The 14,272-nt window shown below is 39.6% G+C and overlaps 2 protein-coding genes across 12 annotated transcripts in view; one reads left to right on the forward strand and one right to left on the reverse strand.

The window, feature by feature from the left end:
• Positions 1-5,107, forward strand: part of Hps3 (HPS3 biogenesis of lysosomal organelles complex 2 subunit 1) — a 43,854-nt gene extending 38,747 nt beyond the window's left edge. For 2 of the 9 annotated variants that reach the window (XR_015046789.1, XM_085836008.1), the window contains exons 17-18: positions 3,166-3,207; positions 4,224-4,333. Coding sequence is in view for 2 of the 9 variants with exons in the window: in XM_085836008.1 (XP_085692134.1) it covers positions 3,166-3,170 (5 nt within the window). In the remaining 7 variants the exon portion in view is untranslated. Of the gene's footprint in view, positions 1-1,713; positions 1,887-3,165; positions 3,208-4,223 lie in introns of all 9 variants that reach the window. The other 7 variants (XR_015046788.1, XR_015046786.1, XR_003836219.2 and 4 more) reach the window with 5 other exon arrangements.
• Positions 1-14,272, reverse strand: part of Cp (ceruloplasmin) — a 59,656-nt gene that overhangs the window by 15,164 nt on the left and 30,220 nt on the right. For 2 of the 3 annotated variants that reach the window (XM_029475374.2, XM_029475373.2), the window contains exons 16-18: positions 13,409-13,625; positions 12,912-13,051; positions 11,775-11,940 (exon numbers count right to left, since the gene is read on the reverse strand). In XM_029475374.2, coding sequence (XP_029331234.1) covers positions 11,775-11,940; positions 12,912-13,051; positions 13,409-13,625 — 523 coding nt within the window. Of the gene's footprint in view, positions 1-8,111; positions 8,551-11,774; positions 11,941-12,911; positions 13,052-13,408; positions 13,626-14,272 lie in introns of those variants that run through there. The other variant, XM_021158085.3, reaches the window with a different exon arrangement.

Raw genomic sequence — 14,272 nt, forward strand, 5'->3', positions numbered from 1 at the left:
CAGGCTGTCAGATCATCCTTTGTACAGGCTGTAAGATCATCCTTTGTACAGGCTGTAAGATGATCCTTTGTACAGGCTGTAAGATGATCCTTTGTACAGGCTGTCAGATCATCCTTTGTACAGGCTGTCAGATCATCCTTTGTACAGGCTGCCAGATCATCCTTTGTACAGGCTGTCAGATCATCCTTTGTACAGGCTGTCAGAGGATCCTTTGTACAGGCTGTCAGATCATCCTTTGTACAGGCTGTCAGATCATCCTTGTACAGGCTGTCAGATCATCCTTTGTACAGGCTGTCAGAGGATCCTTTGTACAGGCTGTCAGATCATCCTTTGTACAGGCTGTCAGAGGATCCTTTGTACAGGCTGTCAGATCATCCTTTGTACAGGCTGCCAGATCATCCTTTGTACAGGCTGTCAGATCATCCTTTGTACAGGCTGTCAGAGGATCCTTTGTACAGGCTGTCAGATCATCCTTTGTACAGGCTGTCAGATCATCCTTTGTACAGGCTGTCAGATCATCCTTTGTACAGGCTGTCAGATCATCCTTTGTACAGGCTGTCAGATCATCCTTTGTACAGGCTGTAAGATGATCCTTTGTACAGGCTGTCGTCAGAAGAAGCTGGGGTCTAAATTTAGGGTGAGGCTTTTGACCTCAAGCGACCCAGATTTAATTGGTCTTCCTACCTCAAATAATCCAGTTAACAAAAACCCTTCCCAGGTGTGTCCCACTGTTGGAGTTTTTAGTTAATTCCGGATTCAGTCAAGTTGACAACCAAGAAGAGTCATCGCAGTGTGTATGTGGAGGTCAAAGGACAACTGGAGGATCAAACTTAGGTCTGCAGACTTGGCAAAAGGTGCCTTAATCCACTGAGCCATCTCACAAGCCAACTTCATCCCTTCTTATTTTTCTACTGTGATGTTATTACTCAAACTTACTGCATTGCTTTGGAAAATTATGTGTGTTGGGAAGGGTTCCCATTAAGAGTGTTAGTCAGCATCTTTGGCTTCTACCTGTATCCTCACTGCCCAAGTTACAACAAATACAAATATCTCCACATATTGGCCAGCTGTCACCTGAGGACAGAATTATACTAGCTAAGAACCAGTGCACTAATACAGACCTATTGAAATGGGAGTGAATATGTGGCCCATGTAAGGAAACATTTGTTACTGACTTTGAAATATTGACCTATTTTTAAATTTATTTTTATTTACATATTTTAGGTGTATGAGTGTTTTTTGTCTGCATTTCTGTGTGTATATCATGCGTTCTGCCCTCAGGTATCAGAAAAGGGCATCAGATTTCCTGGAACTGGTGTTATAGACAGTTGTGGGTGCTATGATCCAAACCCAGGTCCTCTACAAGATGAGCCAGTACTTTTAACCAGCCTACTACTTCTATTTTGTAAAAATTTAATATTGTAATATATTCTAAAAATAATCCTGACAGTGGAATTACCTAACATTTAGTGAATCTATTTTAGACACGCTGGGGATTTTAAGTATGCAGATTTACTTCTGTCTGTGTCGTCCTTAGATAAAGCACAGATTTCAGTAGCTGATGAGTCGAACAAAGAAAACCATTTAAATCTCTTTGTGTGGGTAGGGATGTCTGTGGTGTGCACACTCATGCATGAGTTTGGATGTATATGCAGATACCTGTAGAGCTCCAGTGTTAACATCTGTCTTCCTTAACGACTCTTCACCTTACAGATTGAGACACTGTCTCCATCTGGTGTTTGCTGTTCTCACTAAAGTGCTGGCAAGTTGACTTGCACTGGAAAACCTGTCTCCTGCTTCTCAAGGCGCTGGAGTTCCAGGAGTGCTGCCAAGCCCACTTGGATTTTCATGTGGGTTCTGCCACTAGCAGTCATCTTGCTTGCATGGCAAGTTCGCTTCCCACTGAACCACATCTCCAACCCACATTTTTATATTTTGTTTGTTTGTTTGTTTGCTTCTTTATTGTGTGTGCACATATATATGCATGTGCCATGATGCACATGTGGAAGTTAGAAAGCAACTTTGGAGTTGGTCCTGAACTTCTACATTTTTTGTGGTTCTGGGGATTGAACTCAGGTCATTTGTGTGGCACACACTCTACCTGCTGAGACAGCTAATTGCACTCTCTGACCCCTAATCTTTTCTTACTTCAGTTTCTCCAACTGAACCTATTATACCCATCAGTATATCCTCGTTGGTATGATGCCTGGATTAAGTAAATAAAAACATTACTCTACTCTTCATTCAGGAAGAACCAAGTGAGAGGTTAGGAGGAGCTTTTAAAATACTCTGTACGTTTAAGGTTTTAACCTTATTCATATAGTTATAATTTATATTAGGGCCTCACTGGTAGGAGAAGAGAATTGAACAGTGGTGATATTTTTACTGACTTTGTAACTGCTCAGTACTTATCCTCAGTATAAGTTATTATATACAGACTACTATTTACAGGCTCCACATTTAGGTAAGTAGAATATTTGATAGGAAAAATATTAATAATTTATGTCTCTTGTATGAGTTTTTCAACTAGTTAGTGGTTGCTGTTTATTAAGATCATCTTTTATGTGAGAGAAGTATTCTATTGTAATTCTCACAGGAACCGTGGAAGCTAGCATATGGTACCAGGATTTTAAATTATATGTAGGTGCGTGTGTGTGTGTGTGTGTGTGTGTGTGTGTGTGTGTGTGTATGTATGCACACGTGCACCTTTCTCTGTATATGTCTCTGTGTGTGTATCTGCATGTGGGTATATGTATATGCATGTAGGTAGCCTCAGAGACCCAAGGTTTCAGTGTAGACATGGAATTACTAGAGGTTGTAAGCTACCTGACATGAGTGTTGGAAACCAAACTGAGGTCCTCTGGAAGAGTAGCAGGGGTTCTTAGCCACAGATCCATATATGCAGACCCTGAGTAACATTCTTAAAGTCACTCAGCATTTCAGCTGAAGATTCTCCATCTCTTCTCAGATATATCTGACTGCAAAGCTAAAAGATTTTCCATATGTCAGTGCTGTGTTGTTTAATTTCAGTGTGTGAAGGGTGATTTAGATTGACAGATGACTGGAGATGATGCTGACGTATGAGTAGACATTAAAGAACAGAATGCTTCTTAGGACAACACGATCTTGAAGACATTCTTATTATTTATTCATTTATTTTTGTAGAATGAATGAGGGCATGTGTGCATCTATGTGGACAGGACAAAGGTCAGTTTTGCAGTTTTGGTCATCATTCCTCCAGCACCATTAGCTTTCTTTTTTTTTTTTTTCTTTTTCTTTTTCTTTTTCTTTTTCTTTTTCTTTTTCTTTTTCTTTTTCTTTGTTTGAGACGGGGTCTCACTGGGGCTAGTCGCATGGAACCTGTGGCTAACTAACCAGGCTAAGCTGGCTGGACAGGGAGTTGTAGGGATCCACCTATCTTTGCCTTCCCAGATCTTGTATTAAGGTGTGCTGCAGTGCCTGACTTTCTCTTACATGGGTACAGGGGATTGAGTGCGCAGGTCTTCAAGCTTGTTCAGGAAGCACTACACGAATCAAGCTGTCTACCCAACTCTCTGAAGGCATTGTCAATAGGGTAGGGCAACACTAACTAAGAAAGAATAGAAACATAAAATTATCTAATTATCTTCTTGAAAATGTTTGGCAACACCTCCAACCCCTGCCACTGCCCTGTGCTCTTTCATTGGTGCTGAGGATTGAATTCATACAAGAGTTCTGTTGCTGTTGAATCCCCAACCCCATTAAATTCCTTAATATTGAAAATGTTTTTAGAGCACTTTACTATGTAGAAGAAAAGCTATATGGTCATCATAAAATGTTTATGATTATTAGTAACATGAAAATCTCATTATAGACAGGAACCTATAGGAAAATGTTTTCTAGTAATTAATGGTATTACTGTCCTAGCAAACAATCTTTATATACTAACTACAGTTCTAAAATTAAGTCAGCATGATAGAATGTTTTATTTGTAAATGGTAGAATTGACTAAAAGGTAATGTCGCAATCTACTAGTGGTTTAGTAACTCAAATTCCAGGGGCTAAACAAAAAATAAATATTGAAGGGTGTTAGAAGGAATAAATTAAGTATGAACTAATTCTATTTTCTTACTTTTATAATTCATTTTGTTACTTGAAGGAACTTTGAATCATTAAGAACAAAAATTGGAAAACCAAATTGGACTTTTAGTTGTTTCTCATGAGTTCTTCTTTTCCACAAACAGAAACCTTGTCAGTTATTGCTGTGGGACTGGACCTGAGGGATTTCTTGAGTGTTCTCCCAGAAGATGGGGCGGCAGCATTTTTCCTGCCCTACCTCCTTTTCTGCAGCCGGAAGAAATCACTAACTTGATGGTATCCTTTGCAGCATAGTGGCATAAGTTACTGCACTTTGAATGCTCTGCCTTAGATAAAATAAACTCAAAGGTTTGTGTTAATATGTATTGTAGCTGCTTACCCTGTAATTGTAGCTGTTAGCTTAATCGATAACCTGATCCCATTTACTTGTCTAAAATGTAAAAATCTTCAAAATATAAGGTCACTTCACATGTATTTCCTTTTGGTTTTTATTTATTTATTTTTTTTTACTCTATTCTGTGTGAGTCTGGTACCATGAACCTTGTGCTGACCTCAATCTGTGCGAGCCTTATAGGTGCAAAAGGCCACAAATGTAATTTCCAAACCAGACTCAGGCTTCTATTGTGAGAAATAGCTTGGCCTCAGTGCTGAAGGCATGACAATCATGTCCACCTAGGGTCATTGGAAGGAAATGCATCACAAATTGCTCAAATGCCCTTCTTACTTGTCAAATAATATCTTGATTGTTACAGATTTATCTTCTGGGTTACTAGTTTGTATTTTTATGTAAGTATAAAAAAGATTTAATGTGCCACCCCAGTGAAAGACCACATACTTGGCTGTGGAACTACTTCTGAAACTCATGGTATCTTTCTCTCAGAATCAGATAAATGGACTCTTGTTTGACTGTTAACATGACTTGTTTACACATATTTTCAGCCAAAGTCTTGTTTCTATTCTTTATATGTATATACCCTATCCTTTCAACCCATAGTATACGAGAAAATAAAAAATTATCATGATATTCAAATCTGTCTAATAATTTCCTATGTTTATTTGTTTGCTTGATTTGGTTTTCTTTAAAAGTTCTTTTTTTTCTTATAAGCCCTATTTTATTCACAAACATTTCAATATACAATTATATAGAAAAGTAGTGTGCAAAATTGGACTCAACCCTGTGAAAAGAAATCCCCCAGTGTTGGTCTTTCTAAGAATGTTTTATATCTGCACACGGGGAGAAATGTAGGTATCACCATTGGATCGGATGGGGTTTGCATAGATTACCTCTATCCCTCTATCATATTTTCAAATCTTAAGCTTATCGCACTAGAAACATCTTTCTGCAGGTTAATAAAGATGAAAAGCATGTGAGGGAAAAGGACTGAAGCCCTGAGGGCCAGCAGGAAGAAGGAAAGCAGGCAACCTCAGGAAATAGGAGGTTGGGGGGACCTTCCAGAATGCACCAGAGACCTGGGAGGTGAGAGACTCTCAGGACTCAAAGGGAGGGACCTTAGATGAACTGTCTGACAGTAGTGAGAGGGAACTTATAGAGCCCACCTCCAGCAGGAAGACGGGACATCAAATGAGGGATGGGGGTTGCCATCCCACAGTCACACCTCTGACCCATAATTGTTCCTGTCTGAAAGAATTACAGGGGTGGAAATGGAGAGGAGCCTGAGGAAAAGAAGGTACAGCGACAGGCCCAAAGTGGGATCCAGCTCAAGGGGAGGTCCCAAGGCCTGACACTATTACTGAGACTATGGAGTGTTCACAAAAAGGGATCTATCATGACTGGCCTCCGAAAGACCCAAAAAGCAGCTGAAAGAGTCAGATGCAGATATTTGCACCCAACCAATGGACAGAAGCAGCTGACCCCTGTTGTTGAATTAGGAAAGGCTGAAAGAAGCTGAGGAGAAGGCGATCCTGTAGGAGGACCAGCAGTCTCAATTAATCTGGCCCCCTGAGATCTCTCAAACACTGGACCACCAAACCGGCAGCATACACCAGCTGATATGAAGTCCCCAACACACATACAGTAGAGGACTACCAGGTCTGTGCTCATTTAGAGATGAAGCACCTAACCCTCAAGAGACTGGAGGCCCCAGGGAGTTTAGAGGTCAGGTCGGGTGGTGGGGTGGGGCATCCACATGGAGACTGGGGTGGGGGTGGGTGGGGAGGAGGTGTGGGATGTGGAGCAGTATGAGGGTGAATGGGGACAGTGGGGGCCAGGGAGGGATGAAATATAGAGTGTAAAAAATTAAAAATAAATATTTAAACTTCTGAAAATATTCAGAAATAACCTGAAAATCAAAGTCCCTTAGTTAATTCAGCATTATAAGTAAAATATAAACTTTTAAATTCTTTTATATATAAAAAAAAGATGTACATTTAGAATGAGCTTCAAGGATGAAAAAAAAGTTTTTTTAAGTTAAGGTAAAAACAATGAATTAATGAAATTCTTAGGCAAATGGATGGATCTGGAGGATATCATCCTGAGTGAGGTAACACAATCACAAAAGAACACACATGGTATGCACTCACTGATAAGTGGATATTAGCTCAGAAACTTAGACTACCCAAGATACAATTTGCAAAACACATGAAACTCAAGAAGAAGGACGACCAAAGTGTGGATACATCGCCCCTTCTTAGAATTGGGAACAAAATACCCATGGAAGGAGTTACAGAGACCAAGTTTGGAGCTGAGATGGAAGGAAGGACCATCCAGAGACTGTCCCACCCGGGGATCCATCCCATAATCAGCCACCAAACCCAGACACTATTGCATAGGGCAGCAAGATTTTGCTGAAAGGACCCTGATATAGCTGTCTCTTGTGAGGCTATGCCAGTGCCTGGCAAATACAGAAGTGGATGCTCACAGTCATCTATTGGATGGCACACAGGGCCCCTAATGGAGGAGCTAGAGAAAGTACCCAAGGAGCTAAAGGGGTCTGCAACCCTATAGGTGGAACAACAATATGAACTAACCAGTACCCCTAGAGTTGTGTCTCTAGTTGCATATGTAGCAGAGGATGGCCTAGTTGGCCATCAATGGGAGGAGAGGCCCTTGGTATTGCGAAGATCATATGCCCCAGTACAGGGGAATGCCAGGCCCAGGAAGTAGGAGTGGATAGGTTGGGGGGAGGGTATAGGGGCTTTGGGGATAGCATTTGAAATGTAAATGAAGAAAATATCTAATTAAAAAAAGTTAAGGTGGTTTTAAGTATGTATTCTAAATGAGAAGGACAACGGCATTTGTAATATTTTTAATTCTAGTTTTACAACTCTGAAGAATTAGAAGTGGAGGAAATTGGAAAAGTTACATTGTGTTTTGAAAGCTAACATTTGTTTTCTGAAGATTTTATCTTATGTCAGGTAATTCTTTAGGTATTAAGAAAAAAAAATAAAACATTGTCCCTGTTGATTTTTGTATTTTTAGATTTTATCTTCCCATTCTTTTCATCTTTACTGACCTGCATAAAGGTGTATTTTGTTTTATGTGTATGTGTGTAGGCCTGAGTATATGTATGTGAGTCATGTGCATGCAGGAACCCAAGGAGGCCAGAAAAGGAGCTGCCTGATGTGGGTACCTGAGCCTAGGTCTGCTACAGGAGTGGCCAGTACTCTCAGCCAGTTACTGCAGCCCTTCTGGTAACCTGTTGTTGCTGATTGTAGTGTCCAAGTCCAGCGCATTGCCAGAGCCCAGGAACCCAGTAAGGCTCTGCAAAATCTCAACAGTGTCTTATGGAACCCTGATTTGAAATTCTCTTATTGGCATTTTTAAATTTATTACTTTATAATCTGCATTTCATTTTTTTCAAAATTTAACATTATTGGATTCTGACTTTATTTTCAGTTAGCATCCTTTGACTGTTTTTCAGACTTTTACAAAGTGCATCTTGGTGTCTTCATTTTTCCTTCTTTTCCGTACCCCCTAACCCCATGGTTTGTTAGGAGACTTAGTGAGAAGGGAAGAGTTGCAGACAGTTTAGTAAACTTTACAGTGATCCTGTGAGACAGCCAAGGACAGCATCTCATCATGTGTTTGTTTATTTGGTGCCACTTTGCAGAGTCCTTTTCTTTTTTTTTTTTAATTTTTTTTAATGGTTTTAGAGCTTTATTGTAGAAAGGCAGGGAGAAAGAGAGAAGGTAGAAAGAGGAGAGAGACTGGCCATAGCCATGTTGGGGGTGGGGGTAGGAGAAGGAGGGCTAGAGATGAGAGTAAGAAAGGTGAGAGCTTAAAGAGCCAGAGTCCTTTCAGTGCAGATAAGTGGGCTGTGTCAAGTGATTCTGTTACCCAGCGAACAAATGCATGGCATGAATCAGTCTGTTGATCTGTCCATCTGTAGGATTACCAAGTTCCTCGCAGATGAACAGTTGTGTAGCTTGGATTTTTTTTGAAATGTTTGAAATGACTCATTGTTCTTGTTTTCCACTTATCGCCAATTTATTTCATTCAGCCAGACTTAGTCTCTATAGAAAAAGAAATTGTAAGATGATTACTTAAAATGGTGTGTTTTATATGGTTAAAAAGTCTGTACATGGGTGCTTTACATGTATTCCTGTTTTTTTTTAAATACTTGCTACTTTGATTAATTCTTAATTTATTTATCTTTCAGATGTTTAAAAATCTTCCATTTTAGTACTACTGCCTTAATTAAAGAAAATGTATTTTCTCCTTTGCAGAAGATCCCAATCATAAAGGAGAAAAAATAATAAATGTACAGTGGAAGCAGATACCATATTGATGCCATACTTGGCAGATACCATATTCCCCACAGCTCAGAGTTCCGCAGGGATGGGCACATTAGGATGCAAAGCTTCCTGGTAGCGGATGAGCACATCAGGGCCCTCAGTGTGTCGCCTGAGCCTGACAAGGAGACACTGAGTGACTTCACATGGAAAAGTCTACAAGGTGGCAAAATGTCACTGAGGGGACTGGACCTGGGTTTGGTTCCCAGTACCCACATGCTGGCTCACAGCCATCTGTAAGTCCAGTTCCAGGGGATTTGGTGCCTTTTTAGGACTGTATGGTTGCCAGGTACGTACTTGGTGCACAGGCATAATTGCAGGCAAAAGATCCGTGCACATAAAATTAAATTTCAAACAAAAAGAAGTCAGTGATGTTAAAGACTAAAGTAAGAAGCTGTTCCCTAGGGTCTTTGTACGAGCTGGGATTTTTCGTTTTGTGTATAGAATAGAATCTGATGGGTTGGCTGTTGACATCTGAAAAAGAGCTATAGCTTTTAATCATTTTAAAAGAAATTCTTGGCAATGATGATGGTTACACATAAGACATTTATGAAATATAAATATACATATTTGCACACAGACATGTGAAAGAAATACAAGGGAGCGCAGGAGGGGAGGTGGAGAGAAGAAGGTGGCAAAGGTAACTATATAAGTATGGAAGGAAGGTTTGTGGGAATTCTCCATTCTCCTTCTGTACCCCTTTTTATGAGTCTTAAATTATGTCCAAAAGCTATTTAAAAAATTCTACTTTGTCAGATGAATGGATTTAGATATTCACCAGAGTATTGTAGTAGACTTGACTATTTAGCTAGAATTGAAGGTGTGTATAGTCTGTTTTGAGGAATTTCCTACTAAGCCAGCTTTCCCATTATAGTTTGTATCATAAACATGATCTGACAGCAGTTATAGTTCAATAAAAGTGCCTTTTACACTTTACACTCAAAGGAGGTCTTTGTGTGTTTCTTCTGATAGGGAAAAAGAAACATCAAATTTACAATGGTAGATTAGCCACTATTTTTAATTATTTTTTTTTCCTTGAAGAGACAGTTGTCACCATGCATGATGTCAAAGGGTTCCATTTTATTTCTGTATGCTTCTGTCTGTGTAATGAAAGGCAGTGCTTTTTTGTTTGTTTGTTTTTGTTTTTTGTTTTTTTGAGATGTTGAGTTGATGTAGGTTTCCCCACAGCTTTATCTAACTCATTTAAAGATTTAGATTTATAAGCATGGCTCCCTATTTTTCTACTTTTTTCTGCTACTCTTTCTTTCAGTCCTATATAATATCTTTTCTTGTCAAAGTCAAATTTCTTTTGAATATTTTCCATGTTCTTTTTTTCACATTGGTTATTTGTTCTATAATTTCCTCTACTGTTGTAAAACCACTCTTCTTCTTAAACAGCCATTGCCTCTCTCCTTCCCCCATGTTTGTTAGACATGGGCGATGCCAGTGTTGTTATGTGCAGGACCAGCCTGTGGCAGTATCTCCTGGTGCTAAACATATGCATACATAGATTCTCAAGTGCTCCTTCCTCCTCTTCCTCCCCCTCCTCTTCCTTCTTCCTCCTCCTCTTCCTCCTCTTCCTTTCCTTCCTTCCTTCCTTTTCCTCCCTCTCCTTTCCTCCCCACTTTTCTTTCTTTGGTATGGGTGTATTGCTTGTGTGTGTGTGTGTGTGTGTGTGTGCATACATTGTTTCCACAGAGTCCAGAAGAGGGCTTTAGATTCCCTAGAACTGGAGTTACAATACACAACTGGAGTCCCAGGGGGTTGTGAGCATTTAGGTGCTGGGAATTGAACCCTGATCTGGAAAAGCAGCCAGTGTTCCTAACTGCTGAGCCATTTCACTAGCCCTGCAAGCTTGTTTATTTAGAAAAAGGCTCTCAACCTTGTAACACTGCAAGCCATTAATACAATTCCTCCTTTTGTGACCTCCAACCATGAATTTATTTTTGTTACTTAATAACTTTAATTTTGCTACTATTATTATTAGTCATAATGGACATTTCTGTGTTTTCAGATGCTCTTAGGCAACCCCTGTGAAGGGATCCTTGGACCCCAGAAAGGGTTGCAACACACAAGTTGAGAAGACTGATTTAGAGATTGTTTTAGACTCATTTTTATTTTCATTTAGACTGCTTAGAGACTCATTTTCTTTCTTAGCCTTTTTACTTTGGTCAAGTTATTGGTATTAAACCCAGCAGTTTATTTGCTTTATTTTGAGTCTTAGGTAGTTTTGTATTACCAGTAACTGCTCTAGTGAAAGTAGTTTTATTTTTCCAAAAAGATGTTGGTGGGTGTAAGAGCAGGATGAAAAGTTTATTTATGATAAGGTGTAATCTTGAGTGACTTAGATTTGCAATACTTGGACTGAAAACGCAACTCACTAGTAATAGTCTTACCTAACATGGACAGAAACATGGACTTTGTCCCTAGGGTTCCTGTACATGCACACTCATAAACATATACACAACACAGTCACACACATGTATGGACACTTGTACAAATGCATATATGCATACACATGCACACACCCACATACTCAAGTAAATACACACACGCCTGCCTACTCCTTTTATTTTTAAGGAAGAAGCATACTCGACCTGTAATTTCCTCCATTAGATTTGCCATTTCTAATTCCAATAATTCTCAACTCAAAAGACCTATCAAAGCCTGTAAACTATAGTGCTGGAATTTCCTTTTTGTGTACATTTTGTTGTTGGTTTGTATTCCTAAAAATCATGAATTGTTCTATACTCTGTGTATGTGCACATGGGTGTGCATCTATGTGTCTGTGTGTACTTATAGCAGTAAAACATTCTTATTTAGAGGCGAGAAGGAAGGCACCAGGACAGCCAGTTCACAAGTGCCCTAATACTGGGAGATGTATTTAGGCAAAGCATTCATAATGTATATCTAGAGATACTACCTGGATATTCATCTTGATTTACCTTGTTCTACTGGTAAAACAGTGTAGGTAGTTGCCATCCCAGCATGGACATGGTCAGTCACGTGGCAGTGGAGTAACCAGGTTCCAGGTGTTTGGGGAAACATTTCTAGGGTTTGGTATGTTCCAGGGAAAAGGTCAAAGACATCAGAACTGTATATTCCCCTGTGCTTTATTAGAAAAACAACAAATATGAGAGTTTATTTAATAGCCTTTAATTAGCTAGCTCAAAATATTAGAAAAACAGATTTTAAAAAGATAACCCCTCCATATTTTATGTTCTGAAATTTGTGGTTCTTACCTAAAGCCTCAGAACTCTAGGGCATCAAGGAAAATGAGAAAGAAGGCCTTCATTAGTCAGGACTAAGCCTAGTGATTGCCACAGTTCGGGCTTGCCTCTCTGTCAGAGACTTGATCTACACAGAGCAAGCAAACTAGTCCCACATCAACCTTCACTTGTACTTGGATTTATAGACTATTTTGTTTATGAAACTGTAAGGCAAAGAAAGTGTAAGGGAAGCAGAAGAGGAAACTGATAGACAATCTAAATGATACTCAAATATGTTGCTGGCATGTTTTTGTGGAAATAATACTGAAAATCCATTCATGATATATGTATAGAAAGCAGCATATATTATAAAATCTTTAGTATGCCTGTTTTTAAATTTGTTTTTGTTTGGTAGCTTGTGCACTTTCTACATTAATTTAGAAACAGAAAAAAAAAAAAAAAACCCTGCGTCTTCAAGAGGATGGTTGCTTTCCTTAAGTGAAGCGTAGTAGAATTGTGTTCTGGGGTGTCAGTTGCTTGACACCTAAGTGTTAACCTCCCACAATTTAAGAGAGAATGTAGCATGGACAGGGCTATAGTGAAGTTTTGTTCTATCTCTGCTGCCTCACCCTTGTGTGAAGACTTCTGCCTTCTCTGTCAGCCATTCCATTGAGAATGTGTGAGCAGAACTACAAAAGACAGGAAAGCCTGCAAGTGTAAGGAGGAGCCCAAGTTGTGAGGAGGCTGCTGTGTCAGTGGAGACTGCAGAGCTGGGCCAGTTTCTCTTTTTACGGGGATCTCCATGGAATGCATTGTTGCCTTGAGTCAGAACATGTTAAGCAGAGCAGGACTGAGTGCTACTGCAGCTCTTACCTTGTATTGGAAGCTGTGGCCATGGAAGTGTACAGTGTGCAGGTCTATTTCATTGCCCATTCCCATCACATACCAGTTGACTTCATCTTTCACGTGCATTGTGAGGCCTTGTAGGTTTCCAAACATTTTCCCATTAATAGCTGAGGGAAATGTAATATATTTCAGAATAATCTTAACCCGTAGCAGTAACAGGAAATTGCTAGGTTAACATGACAGAGCTATGGGTCATGTTAACCCCATGGGTGGGGAAAACAGTTCAAGTTCAATGGTATCACTGCTACTTTTCAAGTTACTTTATATGATTGCGGGTTTACTTAAAAGGGAAGGAGGGCTTGGAATTGGGAGAAAAATTAGTAAAGACTTTAAACATAGTGCAGTTTGGTTCTGAACAGAATTTTACATCACAATATTTTAAAATAAAACAGCCCTACAATATGATTTTCTTTGAAAGAAGGAAAGGGTAAAAAAGGAAGGTGGCTTAGAATAGTATCTCATACCATGCATTTTATTGCTCTCTAGGAATTCCTCGTTGTCTTTGTTTACTTTCTCAGGGTGTTCAGAGTATCTTTTGATGTTATCATCTAAGTACCAAGATTCATTCTCATCAAATACTAGAAACAAAAGGAAAAACTCCATTTTCTTTTTAGGATTGAATACTTTCACATAAGACTTCCGACAAACAATCAATGGGCCTATTAGCCCACTATAGAGATCCTGCAAACAAACAGAAACTACAGTTACCCTGGAAGTGTGCTGGTCAGGACTTCAGAGAGCTGGGTCCTTATCCACAATCCCAGCCATTTTGGAGGGGCTGATTGTAGTGCGTACCTAGCCCAAAGGGATGCCACCACGCTAGTATCTTCACACTTGGTGTGGTTACGTTGAAACAGTGATGAATAGTAGGTAGGTTATGTGGGTGGTGTGGAACTTGGATCCGTCCAGCGGCCAAAAATTGGCCTAACTAATGAGCTATCTAAATGAACAGTGCTTGTTGTTTATTTCATAAACTCATCGTGATGAGCCAGGCATGCTACCAGTTACTATACATCCATGGCTGAATGAAATAAAGCCTTTTACTATAGGAGCTCATATAGGAATAGAAGAAATGTGTAGAAGCCAAGGAAGTTGTCTACTGTCATGGAGAATGCTGTGAGTGCTAATGAATACCCATGTGAAAGACCACAATTAACCCTTAAACACCTGAGGAGTTCTGTGTGGCCAGGTGTCAGTGATGGCAGATTGTGTCTTGCATCATCCTTGGGCTGTATCTTACTAATGAAATTCAAGTTGTGTCATCAGTAGTTTCTGAGACGTTGGACGGGGGAATGACAGACAGCAAAACCACATTTTAGTCCAGTCAT

This window comes from Mus caroli, unplaced genomic scaffold (assembly GCF_978045245.1).
Source record: "Mus caroli unplaced genomic scaffold, Mus_caroli_1 scaffold_3, whole genome shotgun sequence".
Classification (NCBI taxonomy): domain Eukaryota; kingdom Metazoa; phylum Chordata; class Mammalia; order Rodentia; family Muridae; genus Mus; species Mus caroli.